Below are 16,301 nucleotides of genomic sequence, written 5' to 3'. Positions count from 1 at the left end.
CAGTGCTTCCAGCAGGCCCCACAGCACTGATCCTGTAGGGCACTCCTCCAACAGGGCCACAGGGGGTGGAGGGCAGGACGTGAGGACACAGGACAGTATGGGCAGGGGCCCCTGGGGTCACGGCCACTCAACCCACAGTGCAGCCTCCCTCCCTCCTGCTCTCTGCCCCAAGCCCCGGGGTTCTCCTGCTCAGGGACGGGGGTGGTAATCCAGTGACCCCAGAGAAGGAAGCCCAGGATCCTCGGAGCAAGGCCCCAGGGCTGCCCTCAGTGACCATGGCCACCACTAAAAGCCATGCGTGGGCACCAGGCACCCCCTCGCCTCGCCCTGGTTCCTAGGCCCAGGCCCCGCATTGTCCTCTCTCAGGGTGGCAGAGCTCTTGCAGGGCTGCCTGGGGCATGTGGCTCACCCCTGCCGGCTTTGGCAGGGCACACACAGCTCCCTACTGAAGATATGGCGTCAGCCATGCAGCAGCTGCCCCCCTCCAGGACAGGTGCTGCCAGAACCGCCAGACAACCATGGGCAGACCCTCACCAATCCCGCCACCCAGACACAGCACTGCACGCACGGCCTGAACCATGTATTTTCTCAGCAGCCACCAGGGGGCGTACGGGAACTGGGGGCACGTTCCAGAGTCCTCCCCGGGGTGCTCACAGGCAGCAGCTGCCCCCTCCGGTCTCAGTAGGTCCATGCCAGTCCCAGAACCCGGCTGCCCTGAGGTGACGGTGTGGAGTTCTGCTCCGACGTGCCTGTCAGCTGAGCCTGGGTGCTTGGTGGAGCAGGCAGGGCCTCACCCGGGGCCCAGGGATCCCAGTCCACAAGTCCTCAGTGCCGGCCTACTCCAGGACCACGGTGCCGCCCACCGCCTCCAGGGCCGCCTTGATCTTCTCCGCCTCGGCCTTGGCGACGTTCGCTTTGATTTCCTGAGGCAGCGACTCCACCAGCTTCTTTGCCTGCCAGAGAGCACAGTCAGACGCCAGGCCTGGGCCCCTGGCACAAGCCCAGCCTGGGAGGGGCTGCCCTGAACTCACCTGCACGAGGTTTATGCCCTGGACGTAGTTCTTGATTTCCTTGATCAGCTTCACTTTGTCCACGGGCTTCGCCTCTGTCAGGCGGACGGTGAAATGTGTCTGTTCTTTCTGTTTGGGGACGTATTCTTCTTCTACTACCTGGGGGAGGGCGAGAGTGGGCTGCCACGTGAGAAAGGAGGCTGTGCCGCAGGTGCATTTGCTCCTAGGCCGACCGTCCAGTGACCCCAAAGGCAAGGCCCCACCAAGCCTGAGATTCCAACAGGAGCCAGGCTGGGCTAGCGCCCCCACCCCCCAATCGCTCCTGGGTCTGACTGGGCCTCACCACCCAGAACGGCTTCCAGCTCTGCAGAGGCCGCTTGGACCCTGCCTCCCTTCCCAGCCTCCAGCACTCATCCCTTAAAAACCTCCACTTAAAAGACAAGGCAGAGTGACAGCGAAAGTGCTTTGTGGTCAAGGAATGTTACAGAAATGCAGTGCCACTCCGTCCTTGGCCAAGCCGGAGGCTGTGTCTCAGGACTAGACCAAGTGACAACCAGCCTTCGCCCCGCCTTCCCCAAGTGGCCAGCAATGGACAGCAGGGGGTGACAGAGCTCCTGAAGTCTGAATAGGCCTGGATGAGAGGTCACTGCCAATTCCCCTTAAGTGAATGGCTCCTGGCCCCGTTTTCAGAGGTGTGCCTTAGCTTCCAGGGGCAGGGGACACAAATGTGACAAGACGTTAATTATTACTAGGACTGGCTAGGGGTGTAGGAATGGTGTTATCATTCCTACTTATGAATAACTTGAGATTTTAAAAATAGCAAATATTGGGGGGGAAAATAGTGTCTGGCTCCCAGTCTGCTGATTTCGTTGCAGACACTCAAACTGTCACCCGGAGGAGGGGGCTGCCCTTTGCCTCCCCACCCTCTGCGGCCCTGGACTAGCCTCGTGGCCCGCACGCCAGTGGACGCCATCCCTCTGCAGGGAAGGCCTTGCACTCTCCCTCAGCCGCTCTTTTCAAGAGCCACCAGCTGCCTTGGCCGGGTGGCTCACTTGGTTGGAGCGCTGTCCCGTACCCCATAAGGCTGAGGGTTCGATGCCCGGTCAGGGCACAAACCTAACACCTAGATTGAGGGTTCGGGCCCCAGTTGGGACACATGGGAGGCAACCTACTGATGTTTGTCTCACTCTGTCCCTTTCCCTCTAAAAATCAATAAACGGACCCTCGGGCGAGTGTCACCTGCTCATTAGCGCCTTCCTTGAACTCCTAACCTTCCCCGCCCCCTTTTCCCACAGCACTCATTACGTCTTAGTATTCAACATAATTTCTTTTTGCCTTTTTCCTTTCATCGGGCTCCCAGTCTGTCTCCCTCCACTAGAAACACGGTCTCCAGTGGGCCGGGGCCCGCACATCCTTGGCAGGGTGGTCCTGGAGCTGACAGGGGCCGCAGGTAGAGGTGCACACGGACTGGTAAGGCGAATTGATGCGCGCAGGACCGAGATCAGGGACAACGAGAGAAATCTGGCCACACGGCATGGGGGAGCATGGGGACCGGGCACCAGAGAAACACATCCTGGGCTCACCTCGGGGGCTGCTGCGGCAGGGGCAGGACCAGGCATCATGCTGCCCATGGGCATGAGCCCCACATCCTGGATCTTCAAGGTTTTCTGCAGGGGCAGAGGAGAGCAGTCTCAGAGGCTGGCTGTCACACCTAAACACACTCAGGGACAAGGCTGGCACATCCCTGCACTTGGGGAACACTTTCCACAACTGATCAAATGCCCCAAATGCCCCGGGAACAAGGCCCAGGCCCCAGAGTTCACTGCCCAGACCTGGCCCCGATACCTTCAGGAGCTCGTTGAGGTCCGAGATCTCCAGGAGCGTGAGGCTGGCAATGTCCTGGACCAGCTGCTGGATTTTGGGGGGGTACTCTTTGGGGGCGTTATCTAGGGGTGCACTGGCGAGGGCCTCCCCCCTTCGATGGCTGCTGCATCTCATCAGCCGCACGTTGCAGACGCGAGGCACCTGTTGCCTAAACGCCAAACAAAGCCGTCAGCCCCGCACGTGTGGACTACACGGTCCAGGCAGGTAGGTGCCCTGAGCTCAGGTCTAGCCCCTCGGTCCCAACCCAGGGTGCTCAGACTCGAGGGTCCACTTTACACTCTTCAAAATCCTTAGAAACCCACATTATTATTGCAAAATTCTGCCCACGACGTTAACTTCCTGGTTTGAATGAACCGCAGCCGCTCACGGGGGTAATGCCTTTGCTGCTCAAAGCCTTTCAGAACCTGGGTCCCTTAAGCGCGGAACGCCGACTGCACTGAAGGGAGTCCTAGCACGTCATTGAGCTTCCGGGGAAACTGAGGCCCGGAGAAAGGCCGGAACCTATCCGAGGTCATCTGAGACCACCGCGGCACTCTCCGCGGCCCGCGCGGTTACCGGCTCGGCACGCGGTGGTCCCCACGCTCCCTACCCCTGCTGAGATCCTGTGACTTTCTGTGGCCTCTCCTCCGTCGCCCCGACCCGAACCATCGGTGGCTGGCCCAGGGCCTCCACTCTGCCCGCCCAGCCCTCAGCAGCCCGTGGTACCTGACGAAACAGAGCGCGGCTCCACGAAGCCCGAGACACGGCCCCCACAGGGGGAGAGCGGCCGCCGGTAGCATCGCTCCGCGGGCGGGAAGGTCACACGCGGCTCCCGGGGGCGGGGGAGGGGGGACGGCGACGCTCTAGCCACCAGAGACACCGAGTACAGGGGCTGGGGAGGACGCTCTAGCCGCCGGGGCCGCCGAGCAGACGAGACGGAGAGGACGCTCTAGCCGAACCTCGCGCTATTTTCCTCTCGATTGCCGAGATTACCTACCAGGCGGCGGGCCGCGCAGGCGCATAGCCTTGCTGGCGGCGGTAGTCGCGTTCCTGGGGCTGGTTGGTAACCGCCTCGGGCTCTCTCCCTGTGCAGCGAACGGAGGCCAGTGAAGTCGAAGCTTGGCGCCAGGCTCCATCCGAGTTGGCTCCGTACAGACCAGCGCAGGGGCCCTTGCTGCAGCCTCGCGTCTGCTGACCGTAGTCACCCAGCGCACCCCGTCCCCGGTGCCCTCGGCCTGGCGCCTTCTCCGCCGCCACAACGGCAGCCGCTCCCGCAAAGAGCATGGGAGGAACCACATTTTGTCCGTCGGTCCAGGCCGCTCCGGGATTGTGGCTGATTTCCTAGGAGCCGGCGCTGGAGCAACCCGACATGATAGCGGACGGGAAGGCAGGGCTTCCCTGCCCTGCACCTGCCGTTATTCTGGCCCTGCCTTTGACCTGAGCCCAGCTGGCCTCTGTGCCTATTAAACTAGGTCATGCCTTCATGGGAGAGCTCGCGTTGTAGTCCCTAAGAGGTTTGCATGTTTAAGGTGGCCCTCTGAACTCTGGATGCACAGGGCTGAGCGTCTGACATGTATGGTAACATTGCCTTCCAGGCTGCAACTGGTATTTGCAGTCAGGTGAGCGCCTGGGCCCTGCAAGCGAGTCCCAGGACCTGCCCCGCGGTGCTGTCTCGGAGGAGACTGGTCTGACTGTGGGGCTGGCCCGGGCAGGGGACAGGCCAGCCTGCAGGGATGCCCCACACCCCCGTCCAGAGGCAGGATGGCTGCCCGCCACCTTCCCTCTAAGCAGACACTGGATCCTGGTTAAAGAGACTTTATTATCACTGTTCGTTCCGTCAACTAGGAGAACTGGATGAGATGACAGGACAGCACAGAAGCAGAGAAGCTGGAGACAAGCCCCCACCCCTCCCCTGGGGGCCAGGGTCGCACTAGAGGGCTCTGGGGAGGCTCCCAGGTCAGAGGGAGCCCACTCAGCAGGCTGGGGCTTCCGTCAGAGACGATGCTCAGGCCCGCCCTGTGCCTGTGGCCCAGCCATGGGGAGAGAAGTCAGAGACAGGACCAACTTGGGGACAGGGACGGCTGAGGGGCTGAGCCAGCAGGGGAGGACGGGAAGAGGCAGGAGAGTGGGAGGGGACGACGTGCTAGTCAGGGAGGCAGCGGTCTGGGAGCGTAGTGTTACTCTGGGCGGTGCGCTGGCCTGGCATCAGTCGAATGAGATGAGCTGGGCTTCACTGCCCTGCACCTGCGGCCCCTGCGCCGGCTGCTGCTGGGCCACGGGCTGCGGCTGCTGGGGAGGGCCACCAGAGGGTGCCATCTGGGGGACAGGGGCCATTGGTCCTCTTCCCCCAGGCCCCAGCCCCCACCCTCTAGTGGCTTCTCCAGAACCCACGTCCTCAGCTGTGCTCCTGGTAGCCTGTCCTCTGAGCCCAGCCCAGGGCACTGGAGGGAGCCCCCATCTGTCATGGGCTCCCTGTGGGCTTCATGCCCCAGCAGGGGTCACAACCCGGAGTTCCTGGCCACGCCCACAGAGTTGAGCGTTTCAGCCAACTCAGGTCATTGTGTGTCTGGGCACTGCCCCCTCTTCCCAGGACAGCCCCCTGCCAAGGGCTCAGGTCCCCAGGGAGCCCGGGAGAGGCTCACCTGCTGGTACAGGGGCTGCTGCCCCGACATGTAGGGCTGCTGAGGGGGCGGCAGAGGTGCGTCCTGGCTGGGGAGGGTAGTCATGAGGTTCTGCAGAGAGTGACAGGAACCCCGACCATGAGAAAGGAGCCGGGTCATCCGGCAGATGGGGCGCTTCTGACTTAGAGCACCAGCCAGGGGAGCCCAGTGGAGGGGGAGAGGGTGGGGACCAGAAGGGCCTGGCCTACCCAGTGTTCCCCCAGCCTCTTACCCAGGGACCGCCCCGTGTGGGTGTGCACGTGGTCTCACCTGCATGCTGTAGGGCTGGTAGCCCATGGACACGGCTGGGCTTCCCATGTAGCCCATGCTGCCAGACTGTGGGGGCTGGGAGATGGCCGGGAGGCTCTGCGGGGCCTGGGAGGCCACGTTCTGCAGAGGGAAGGGTGTGATGGGTGGGCACCTCACAGGGACCTTGGAGGTGGTGGGGGGAGGCGCAGCCTGGATCACCTACCTACCTGATAACCCTGGGTGGGGGTGGGCTGGTAGGAGGAGTAGGCGGGGCTGGCGCTGGGCCCGGCTGGGCCCTGGGGTGCAGCCTGTGTGCCGGTGGCCCCTGCTGGGTACATGTAGGCGCTCACCATGCTGGGGTCTGGGGAGGAAGAGCAGGCCTGAGATCCTGGGGTCAGGGAGCATGTCCCCTGTGTTGAGAATGTTGGACCAAGTTCGTGCCTCACATTCTCACCACAGGAAAGTGAGTGAAGTCAACAAGGGTGGAAGAGGACCCCTAAAGCTGAAAGAATAAGAGGAAATAAACCCAGCTGTGTTTCGACTGAGCAGAGGACACTGCAGGGGTGGGGACGGTGCTACTGGTGACTTCTGGAACCAGCACCTGGACTAAGGATAATGGACAAGTATCAACCTCTCACAGTGGCCTGGGCCGCCACTGCCGAGACTACTTTCCGTGAAGTCCGGGGCCGAAAAGCCAGTCAACACGGAGCGGGGGGAGGGGGGCCTGGAGGGTGTCAGTGTAGGCAGGGAGGATGCGGGGGCAGCGGGCCGGGGGCCGCAGACAGCAAACGTGGTAAGGTGTTCACGCTTGGGAGGCCCGGTCTGTAAATGTGTTTTGCCAAAATAAACATGAAAAAGTGCGGTCTCAGGCTCACCCTGGTTGGTCAGCATGGCTGCCGCCCTTACCTGCTCCGGCCCCGGGCACGCTCGGGTAGGGGCTGCTGCCAGCAGGGGCTGGCTGACTCATGTACACGGTGTGCATGGGGGAGCCTTCCACTGAGCCTGCGGGGCTGAAGGTGCCCGGGAAACTTGTGGGGCCAGAGGGCTGGTAGAGCACGCCTCCCGCAGTGGGCATGGCCTGGAGCTGGGGACAAAGAGAGGGCTGTCAGGGTGGCTTCCAGCCGCCACAGGCGGAGCCAGTGGGCATGGGGCAAGTGGGACCCGTGCCTGGGCATAGGGCAGGGAGAAGGCAGGCATCTGGGCCCGCATCTGGATGGTCTGCTTCTGCTGCTCCAGGCGCAGCTGCCGCTCCTTCTCTTGCTCCTGCAGGCGCTGGATGGCCAGCTGCCTCTGCACCTCCAGGTACTCCTGCGGGCCACAGGGCGGCAGTCAGCACCGGCCAGTTTCAGCACCCCTGCAGCCCAGCTGCCTGCCTGCCCGCCAGCTCGCCACCACACCTGCTTCTTCTGCCGCATGATCTCCAGCTTCTGGGCCAGCTGGATCTGGCGCTGGCGCTCTGCCTCCTCAGCCGCCCGACGCAGTTTCTCCCGGTGCTCCTCCCGCAAGGCATTCAGCGCCCCCCGGGCATCGCGGATCTGCGCCAGCTTGTCCTGCAGCCCTTCATAGTATACTGGGGGGACAGAGTGGGGCCCTTGGCATCACATGGACTCGAGGGGTGCCTGCCTCTGCTGGGCTTGTTGACAGGGTGTGGCTGGCACTGGGGCTGGGAGACTCTCCCTTTAGCTGCCCGTCCAGTGCTTGGTGGGACATTTCCCATCACTGGGACCACCTGCCCTGGAACCTGAAAAGCTGCAGCCCCTGGGGCATCCCTGTCCCAGGACCTTTCCACCACCCACCGCCTCCAGCCAGTGCAGGAGGCCCTCACAGAGCACTGGCTGGTGACGTGGGGCCGAGGGCACACACAGCACCAGTGGGTGCTGCGAGACCAGGACAAGGGGTGGGCGGGGCTGGGAGGGACGTACGTCTGCGCTCGTCCAGCTGGTTGAGCAGCTCCAGCAGCTGGGGGTGCATGCCGTTGATGGACTGGAAGAGGGACAGCACTGCTGAGTCGTTGGTGATGCTGCGGCCGCGCACGTGGTTGCTCTTCATGCGGTTGACGAAGGTGCTGACGGCATTCTGCAGGGCCTTCAGGAACTGCGCGTGGCTCTCCTCCGACTCCCCATTCTGGAACTGCTGCGGACACGCGGTGGGCTCCCGCGTCAGGGCCAGCCCTGCTGGCACCAACCCTGACCTGGCCCTCCATGGCTGCAGCGAGCACCACAGCCTCCTGTCCCACGGTGGGGGAGCCCCGGCCAGAAACCCAGGCCCAGGGAGGCTGCGGGCACCGACACCGGTGGCCACACGGGGCCTGCCTCGCGCAAAGGCCCTGCCTGCTTCTTTATGATCTTACTTATTTTCAGAGAGAGGAAAAAGAAGGGAGAAAGAGAGGGAGAGAAACGTGAATCTGTGAGAGAAACACTGATTAGTTGTCTCTCGCGTGCCACCAACCAGGGACCAGGCCTGCAACCCAGGCCCTGACCAGGAATTGAACTGATGACCTTTCGGTCTGCGGGATGAGGTCCAGCCCACAGAGACACTCTGGCCAGGGTGGCCCTGGCTTCTTACTCCAATGGCCAATAAAGCCCAGGAGCCTCAGGACAGACTGAGCCGGTGGACCTGGGCATGGTCTGTCCAGGGTAGACAGTGAGTGGCTGAGTCCACCTCTGGGAGGTTACTGTGGGCAACAGGCACCTGTCTGGGGCCTGGCACTCTGCTCCGCGGGCTGTTTCCCTGCCCCAAGAAGGGAACTCACCTCACTGAAGGGGCCGCTGGAGGAAGGCACAGGCTGAGGGTCTGTCTCCGGGAGGGGAGCCTGGAAGAGACCAGAGGGTGAGTTGGGCTGGCCTGCCCTCGTGCCCGCTCCCGCCCCGGGCACGAGTCATGGGCCAGAAGCACAGAGAGCAGCCCCTCACCTCTACCACATTCATGGGGGCTGTGTGCCCCTCCCCAGGGTGGACGGCCGGCTCTGCCAGGGGTGCGGGTGCGGAAGGCGTGGGGCTCCTCCGCGCCTCTTCCTGCTTCTTCTCCCAGTAGTTCCGGTTGAGGTACCGGGCGAGCTGTGTGGGTGACAAGAGATCATCCCGAGGCCCAGGGGGGCAGCAAAGAAAAGCACCACGTGCAAGGAACTCACCTCGGGGTCCATGTCTTCGGCCAGTGGCGCCGACGAGTTCTGGGGAGACATGGGAGGGTCTGAGGGGTCACAGGCCACACACCCCGACTCCTCCCAGCGGTCGCTCAGGAGGCTGATGGCACAGCAGTGGCAGGGTACCATGGAGTCTGGCCAGAGCTTGTTTGAGGGGGCCCTTGGGACTCCACAACCATTGACAAGGTGCAAGGGGGCACCCTCCCACCCTCCCATCCACTATGCAGATGGTCCCCAACAGGGAGGTGGCAGGGCTGTTCTCTAACCCTGGGCACAGCTGCCCCCCGTCCTCCCAGTGAGAGGGACTAGGTTGACTCCCAAGAAAGTAAGTTCTGTTGTGGCTGCAGGCTGAGGCTAGAAAAGGGGCAGCCACCCTTGGCCCCAGGGTTCCAGGGCTGTGAAGGAGACGGGGCTCTCACTAGTGGGGTCCCCAATCTTTCTGGTGTCCCCGCCCCACAGGGGACCCCTGCCCAGGGAGCCAAGAGCCAGCAGGGGGTGGTGAGACCAAGTGACAGGGTGCTGTCCCTCCTGGGGCAGCCCTCCCGCTCCCTCCCTCGGGAGGCAGTCCAGCCAGTGTCGCTGGGCCATGGGGGGCTCACCACAGGCGAGGAATACAGGCTGCTGGCGGGAGGTGCCGACGAGGCCACGGGGGTGGGCTCCGCCTTGGGGTACGTGGTGTACGTGGACTTCTGTCTCTGCAGGGGCACCGGGGAGTGTGTCTCACAGGGAGCACGTGGCACCGCAGGCAGAGCCGCCCCGCAGCCCACCCCAAACACCTAGGGTGCTTCCCCAGCACCCACAGACTCGGTGAGGCCTCAGGTGTCCCGCTCACCATCCTTTCCTTCTCCTCCGCCTCCGACTGAGACAGGGCCAGGGCCAGCTGCAGCTCTTCCTCCTCCTGCAGGGCCGTCTCGTCACGCTTGGGGGGCAGCTGGGGGCACAAAGGCTGGGTGAGCAGGGTCCAGGGAGGGGTGCCCAGGGAGAGGCAGGTGGCCGGGCCGTACCTGGGACTGCTGTGACAGTGGGCTGGTCAGGTACTCCGCAGGCAGCTCCGTTGTGGAGGGGGCCTTGCCTTCCGCTTTCCTGGAGAAACAGGACCCTGGAGGACGAGCACCGGACCCCGGACCCCGCAGTTCTCCAGGGTGCCGCCTGGGATCTCCCTCCAACCTGACCATGGAGTGACTGCAGTGGTTCCCCAGGCCACGCTCGGGAGGAAAACAGAGCCCTCCGCCTCGCTGGGGCGCTGGGCCAAGGGACCCAGGGCAAGTCTTCTGGGAGTGAGGCTCATACGCGTCTGGCTGTGCTGCAGCCGTCCATGGAAAGGGAACTTCTCAGCGCAGCACCACAGCACGGAGGGATCGGTCCCCCTCACCGACACTGGGACAGCACAAGCCTCTCCACCCACCACACCGAGGACACAGCCTCCCCACCGGGGTCCCACCCACCAGGAGCGCAGACCCTGCCCCTGCCCTTGCCCCAGGGTCCCGTTGCAAGGGCCTGGACGCCTCAGAGACGCCCTCGGCAGGAAGGGCCGAGGCGGGCAGCGGGGACTCACTTGTTGAGCTGCTCGTAGCAGGGCTCGCACACGCGCACCTCCTTCTCGATGCCGAACTTCGGGATGGTGGAGGACCGGGACGAGCACTTGCCGCAGAAGATCTGGCCGCAGGCCCGGCAGTGGTGCTGTGACAGGGGTGGGGGCAAGGGCTGTGTGACAGTCCAGGGACTCCTCACTCCAGCCTGCCCAGCGATGCCCCCCGAGAGTGGTCAGGCTGGCTTCCCAGGCCAGGTGGGCTGCGGGCAGGCGGGCGGGCAGCAGACCCGGGAGCACAAAGGCCCTGGGGAGCAGGCTCAGGCCCAGAGGTCCACTGCAGCCACCATGCCGGGGAGAGGATTTCACATTGAAAGGAAAAGCTCACAGAAAACGTGTGAGCTGTGCCGGGTGGGGCCTGGTGCGTCTCCTGACGCCCATCGCTGGCCGGGCCCCCATTGGGAAGACAGACATGGGCTTGAGGGTCTGAGCCGGACAGGCTAAGGCAGCATGTCCCCAGCCCCAGCCCCGAGCCTGGGTGCTCCCGGCCCCGGGAAGCGTGAGCTATACTTGACGGCGCCAACCACAGACACCAAACCCTTGGTGGCCACAGCCGCCATGCAGCTAGGGCTGGATTTCCTCCCTGCTCCCCAGACCACAGCCGAGAGGGAAGGGACCATGTGTGGCTGTGGTGGGGGGGAGTGGCAGGGCCCCCACTACCAACGGACACACTCACCTTGCGTGTCACCACCCCGAACTGCACCCTGCACCGGTGGCACTCCTCGGCGTCCACCCAGTCGGGGGCCTGGGGGGCAGCAGAGTCAGGACCCTACAGTCCCACTCCCGCCCCCACTCCCCATCCCCTACAGAGGCCAGGCCCAGGCACCACAGACACGAGGAAGGAGCCCCTCCCCAGGACTTTTCCTATTCAGGCTTGAGAGCAGGACGCCGTAGCCTCAAGGGCAGGTCAGTGCTCCTTTAGCCCCGTGAGCCCATGAGGCAAAGGGTGCCTTGGACTGTGCTCCCGTCTCCACCTCTGGCTCTGCTCAGCCACGCCTGGACGTCCCCTTTGTGAGGTGACCAAGCTCGCCCTCGGCCCCAGCCCCTCCAGCTTCCTCAGAGCAGCCCTACCCCTAAGCCGGCACCCAGACTCACTCTCTCTGCAGCAAACATGGCATCGCTCTCCTTGAACTCTGGGAAGACGTGCCCTGGGAAGAGGAGGCTGTAGTGGCCGAGGGGCTGCCCCGGTGTGCGAGGCCCCCACAGCCACACCTGTCCCGCCAGTCTGCCCAGACACCTTCAGGTCTCAGCACCTGGCCACCCCTGACCCAGGTGGCTCCCTACTGGCCGCTGGCCCTGGGCCAAAGTGGAAGCAGGCCTCGATCCCACCACCCCAAGGCCAAACAGGTCTCCCCGGGTCTCCTATCTGGCTTCTGGCTCCGCACTCCCCAGTGCTCTCAAAGTTGGTGTCCCCAAACTCTTGTGGAGGCACAGACCCCTGGGGAATCCTACAACGCTTCGGACACTCTTTCCCAGGAGAGCGAACGTGAGCCCATAGCCAGAATCCGGGGTCCAATGTCCAGGGCCTGAGGCCAGCCCATGAACGTGACAGGGCCCTCGTGATACCTCCTCTGCACAGCCCTGCCCACCCCGCAGCCAGCAGATGCGGCCCCGCTCACACTGCGCTCACGGGCTGACGCCAGGCGCCACCCTGCAGATGCCCACCGCACGAGCCCCCGTCGTCACGCAGGGAGGTGCCGGCCCCTGCCGCCCAGCGCGAACACAGCTCCCCTTGGTCCCGCCTGCTGCAGGCGGTGCCCCAGGCCCGACTCACCCTCCACCTTCATGATCTGGTAGGTGTCCTGGACCACCTTGTACTTGGGCTCATTCCGGAAGGCGTGCGCCCAGGCCTGGATCAGGTGCAGGACCTTGTTCCGGACACTGGCCTCCACCTGCCTCTGCCGGGGGAGGGAGCGGGGGGGGGAGGGGGGGGGGGCGCGCGCGTGAGTGGCTGAGGGGGCGGCAGGCGCCACAGGGCTGTCCCAGCCTGACAAGTGGCTGGTGAGACACCACTTCTCAGGGTAGAGGTGAGGCGTGTCCCCTGGGAAGTGCCCAGGGGCCTCATTCAACTCTTCTCAGGCCCAGCCCTCCTCCCGGCCATGAGCACAAGCCCCTCACAGCTGTCTGCCCCCTGGGGCTTCCCTGTAACCCCCAGGAGAAGCCAGGGCCCGAGGCAAAAGCTCTCCAAGCCCCGATCTCTCCCTGCACAGCCCCAATCAGCTGGGAACCCCTCAGTCTGTACCCACTCTGGCCCTGCCTGCCACCAGTCCCCAGTGTCCAGGCACAGCTGCTCCGGGACATCCCCATATACAAAGCTGCCATTTCCACCAGCCTGGAGCACAGTCAGTCACCATCGGAGAGCCCTCTGGGTGCCATCCGCACTCGACACGTAGGAGGACGATGGGACAGGGAAGCTGCTTCACAGAGACGCCAGCCACTGCTCAGCACAGGGCTTCCAGGTCCTCCCTGCGACCTGTGCCCAATCAGTGGGTCCCTCCTATCTCCGAGGGCGACTGACTGCCAAGGACCGTGTGTGGTGGAATGGGGGCCACCTGCCCATGCAGGAGGAAGGCAGCTTCTAACTCCTTCCGCTGTTCCTGACAGGCCAGAGCAGGGCTGGCCGAGGTCACAGCAGGCCTCAGAGGCTGGCTGTCAGCTCAGGTCCCAGGTGGGCTCTTGGCCCTGTGGGCCCACAGGCTCCAAGACACTGTGGCCTGGCCCAACGGTGGCAGTGAGATGGTGCCTGGGGCTTCACTACTCTGGGGCGACGCAGGCAGCCGCACGTCCAGGGGGTGCCCTTTCTCCTCAAAGAATGGCTGCCCCACCCGGCTCTGCATCACACAACCTCCAGTGTCACTGCCCACGTCACAACCCCTGCAGGGGCAGAGCAAGCCTGGGAGGCCACAGGCAGGTACCACTCCGGACAATGTCTTGGGCTCAGGAGAACTTTTGCTCTTCAGCCTAAGAAGAGCATAAAGCCCAATCCCCAGTGCGTCCCCAACTCTCCCTCCATGAACAGGCTGGGTTTCCGTGCCTGCCACTCGGAACCTTCCCACCGTTTGCGCCCACCCAGCTGCCCCTGGGGCTCCCCAGGGCTCCGCTCGCACACAGGGCTCCTTCGGCTCCCTTCTCCCTCACTCAGTGAGTGCGCCCTGCCCCCGGGAAGCCTTCCCCGACCCTGGAGGAAGGGAGGGGCTGCTGCGCCCAGATGCCCCTAGGCTGGGATTGGCACGGCACAGGGACTGCCAGTGCTAGCCCCCCTGGCCTCTGCGGCACCCCTCCTCGCCATCTGGACCCGCTGCTCCCAGGAGCACGCCCACCTTCAGCAGCTCCTTCAGCTCCTCCATGGTCTGCTTGTTGGCCACCTCGTCGTGGACCGTCTGGCCACAGTTCTTCACCACAGACTCCATGACCTGCAGACCCCAAGGTGGGAAGGGGTGGGCTGCTGGTTAGGGCAGGGACCCCTCTGGACCCCACGGCAGCCTGAGGCAGGCAGCTGCCAGCACTGCCTGGGCTCCTCCTAACTCCATCTGTCGTCACCAAGGACAGAGACCGGAGTCACGCTCCCCACCCTACGTGTCAGCCTCAGGGGAGCAGCGGAGGCCCAGCTCCTGCCCCAGCTCTGTCAGGGCCGCTCACATCCGCACTCATGCTTGGTGCCCACACTGTTGGCTGTATGCAGGCGGGTGGGAAAGGCTGCGGGGGGACCCCTCCTCTCTGTCATCCTGACCACTGGGGAGGGTGACCCTTGAGAGGGTGGCAGTGCAGGGCTCCAGTCACCTCCAGGGCGTACAGGGCCACATGGGGGTTCTTGTCGTTGACCTTCTTCTTGATGGAACTCACGGCATATTTTGCCCTGAAAGGAAAGGGCGTTGGTAGAAGCAGAGACAGAAAAAGAAAACAGTCTCAGGAACCAGGATGAGACCCAGCTGCCGTCTGGCCCCAAGCTGCACAGAACGCGCCCTTTGTCGGTCCCCAGCTCAAAAAGCCCAGCATGCAGACCACACAGCTCTCCCAGGCCGCAGGCCAAGGAGGGTCACTGGGCACAAGTGTCCCCCTCACTTACTGCGTGTCCCCCTGGCGGATCAGGTCGCAGATCTGCAGGATGGACTCCCAGTCGGTTTCCAGCAGAAGCTGGCTGGTCGCTTTGTCTAAGGGAGAAACGCGCCATTGTGGGGCTCACCCTGCTGATTCCCTAGGGGGCCCCCAGCTTAGCTGACGAAGGAGGGACCGCCTCCTTTGCATTTTAAACATTTGGACCCAGGGGAAGCCCCGTGAAGACCCTCCTGGCGCAGCAGAACGACTGCTGACCGCTGGCCGCTGTCCTGACCTAACAGACAAACAGACTGGAAGCAACGACGGAGGAAGCCTGTTGCCCACCAGGCGCTCTCCCACACGCCCTCTGGGAACTCGCTTCGCACATGGCCTTACCCACCCAGGCCCTGTCTCCCAGCTCATCCCCCTGAAAGTGACTGAGAGGTGCAGTCACTGCCCAGAGCCACACAGCTCGCTGGGGACAGAGCCAGGATTCCACGCTGTGCAGGCTGCTTCTCATCAGAGAATCTGCCGCCTCGTCCCTCAGAGTCCCCGGTTTTCAGAAGTATGACCCAGTTGGTGAGATTTCCACTGGGACAAGGCTTCAGAGATGCAGCACGTGCCCCTGTCCTCCACATCAAGTGTCCTGCGTGGCCACACAGGGCTGACCTCCTGACACCTGGCTCTCCCTCACAGCTGCCTCAGACAGACCGGCTCTGTGGGGCGGGGACTTCCCTGCACACCACGAATAACCTCAGAGGCCCGTCTGCTGACAGTGATGACCTGGAGGGACTTCTGGATCCACCTCAGAAAGGCTGAATCACCCCTCGTGGCTGAGTCCCTCGGCCCACACCTTCCATGAGCAAGGATGATACACTCCCAAGATACACTTAAGGAAAAACGAGGGTGGACCGGGCTGACCATTGGAGTAGTCACAGCGTCTGTCCGAGAAGGCTACCGCTGCTTCCTTGGGGGAAGGGGCGCATGCCCAGAAATATTCCTTTTCCTTCCTAAAATCTGCGACCCCCAGGAGGCTCAGAAAGGATCAGCCATAAACTCCGACAGATGGAGGAAACGCCTTCCTGAACGACTGGGCGCTTCCCCGAGCAGGTGGGGACAGACAGCGTTGGCCTGGTCCTCAGGGAAGCAGCCCTCAAAAGAGCGTGACAGGTCCCAGGGAGATGTCACAAGCCCCAAACCCCAGGCAACCTAGGCGGGTTTTGTTTTTATTTAGGGGGGAGCGTCTTCAACAGGTTTTACTATTCGATCGAGTCCCCCATCTTCGTGACTCAGGACTTTGGGTCCGCTAGGGCAGACGCCCTGGTCGGTTCCCAGGGACCTGCGGGCTCCAGGCCAGGCTCATCCGTGGACCCTCACCCGCCCCGGGCAGCGCCCGCGCCCGGCACTGCCAAGCCCCGCTCGAGGCGCACCCACCCGGGGCCCAGGCCGCGCGGCTGACATTCCGCTCGGCTCTCCGACCGCGGGCCGGCCGCGAGGGGCGGGGGCCGCGTTACCTAGGAGACGCTCGAAGGTGCCGCTGCCGCGCCCCATGGCGACCCGAGCCGGACCAGACGCGGCGGCCTCCTTCTCTGCGAGGCGGCGCGCCCCCGACTTCCGCTTCCGCCTCCCCCACGGTCACGCGCACGCCCGGTCCTACTTCGATCTGCTAGGAGGAGGCTTTCCGCTCGCCTCAGACGCTGTGCGCCGATTGGACTTCACCTGCTGACAGGTGAGCATCAAAGACCAATGAGCAT

At 63.8% G+C, this 16,301-nt stretch overlaps 2 protein-coding genes across 4 annotated transcripts; both read right to left on the bottom strand.

The window, feature by feature from the left end:
* Window positions 1-565: 565 nt before the first annotated feature.
* On the bottom strand, window positions 566-3,748 carry MRPL12 (mitochondrial ribosomal protein L12). Its single transcript, XM_024553925.3, has 5 exons — window positions 3,600-3,748; window positions 2,856-3,042; window positions 2,594-2,677; window positions 1,032-1,169; window positions 566-953 (listed from the first exon to the last, which is right to left on the bottom strand). The coding sequence occupies exons 1-5, from the start codon at window positions 3,671-3,673 to the stop codon at window positions 837-839; spliced, it is 600 nt and encodes a 199-aa protein (XP_024409693.2). The 5' UTR covers window positions 3,674-3,748; the 3' UTR covers window positions 566-836.
* Window positions 3,749-4,672: 924 nt separating this feature from the next.
* On the bottom strand, window positions 4,673-16,199 carry HGS (hepatocyte growth factor-regulated tyrosine kinase substrate). 3 transcript variants are annotated; one of them, XM_024553791.3, is made up of 22 exons: window positions 16,062-16,199; window positions 14,579-14,663; window positions 14,293-14,368; window positions 13,833-13,925; window positions 12,287-12,410; window positions 11,608-11,660; window positions 11,189-11,257; window positions 10,480-10,604; window positions 9,929-10,007; window positions 9,757-9,855; window positions 9,524-9,619; window positions 8,913-8,951; window positions 8,695-8,838; window positions 8,535-8,594; window positions 7,705-7,915; window positions 7,180-7,352; window positions 6,950-7,090; window positions 6,689-6,866; window positions 6,010-6,143; window positions 5,804-5,923; window positions 5,516-5,605; window positions 4,673-5,189 (listed from the first exon to the last, which is right to left on the bottom strand). In XM_024553791.3, exons 1-22 carry the CDS (start codon window positions 16,096-16,098, stop codon window positions 5,079-5,081), a joined length of 2,337 nt encoding a protein of 778 aa, XP_024409559.2. In that variant the 5' UTR covers window positions 16,099-16,199; the 3' UTR covers window positions 4,673-5,078. The 3 variants fall into 3 exon arrangements, with proteins under 3 accessions (XP_024409559.2, XP_024409561.2, XP_024409560.2); XM_024553793.3 differs by having other exon boundaries at window positions 4,673-5,162; XM_024553792.3 differs by having other exon boundaries at window positions 7,705-7,912.
* Between the last annotated feature and the right edge of the window lie 102 nt (window positions 16,200-16,301).

The sequence above is a fragment of the Desmodus rotundus genome, chromosome 9 (genome assembly GCF_022682495.2).
Source record: "Desmodus rotundus isolate HL8 chromosome 9, HLdesRot8A.1, whole genome shotgun sequence".
NCBI classification, from domain to species: domain Eukaryota; kingdom Metazoa; phylum Chordata; class Mammalia; order Chiroptera; family Phyllostomidae; genus Desmodus; species Desmodus rotundus.
This window is presented reverse-complemented; position numbering and strand designations above follow the sequence as displayed.

Bases quoted from the DNA above. Each gene is read 5' to 3' on its own strand.
- MRPL12 (XM_024553925.3), bottom strand. From the start codon at position 3,673: ATGCTACCGGCGGCCGCTCTCCCCCTGTGGGGGCCGTGTCTCGGGCTT. The intron at 3,043-3,599 runs GTACCACGGGCT...TTTGGCGTTTAG, and splicing joins GCCGCGCTCTGTTTCGTCAG to GCAACAGGTGCCTCGCGTCT. The intron at 2,678-2,855 runs GTATCGGGGCCA...CTGCCCCTGCAG, and splicing joins ACCTCAACGAGCTCCTGAAG to AAAACCTTGAAGATCCAGGA.
- HGS (XM_024553791.3), bottom strand. From the start codon at position 16,098: ATGGGGCGCGGCAGCGGCACCTTCGAGCGTCTCCTAG. The intron at 11,258-11,607 runs GTGAGTCTGGGT...GCTGCCCCCCAG, and splicing joins CCATGTTTGCTGCAGAGAGA to GCCCCCGACTGGGTGGACGC. The intron at 5,606-5,803 runs GTGAGACCACGT...CACTCTCTGCAG, and splicing joins ACCAGCCCTACAGCATGCAG to AACCTCATGACTACCCTCCC.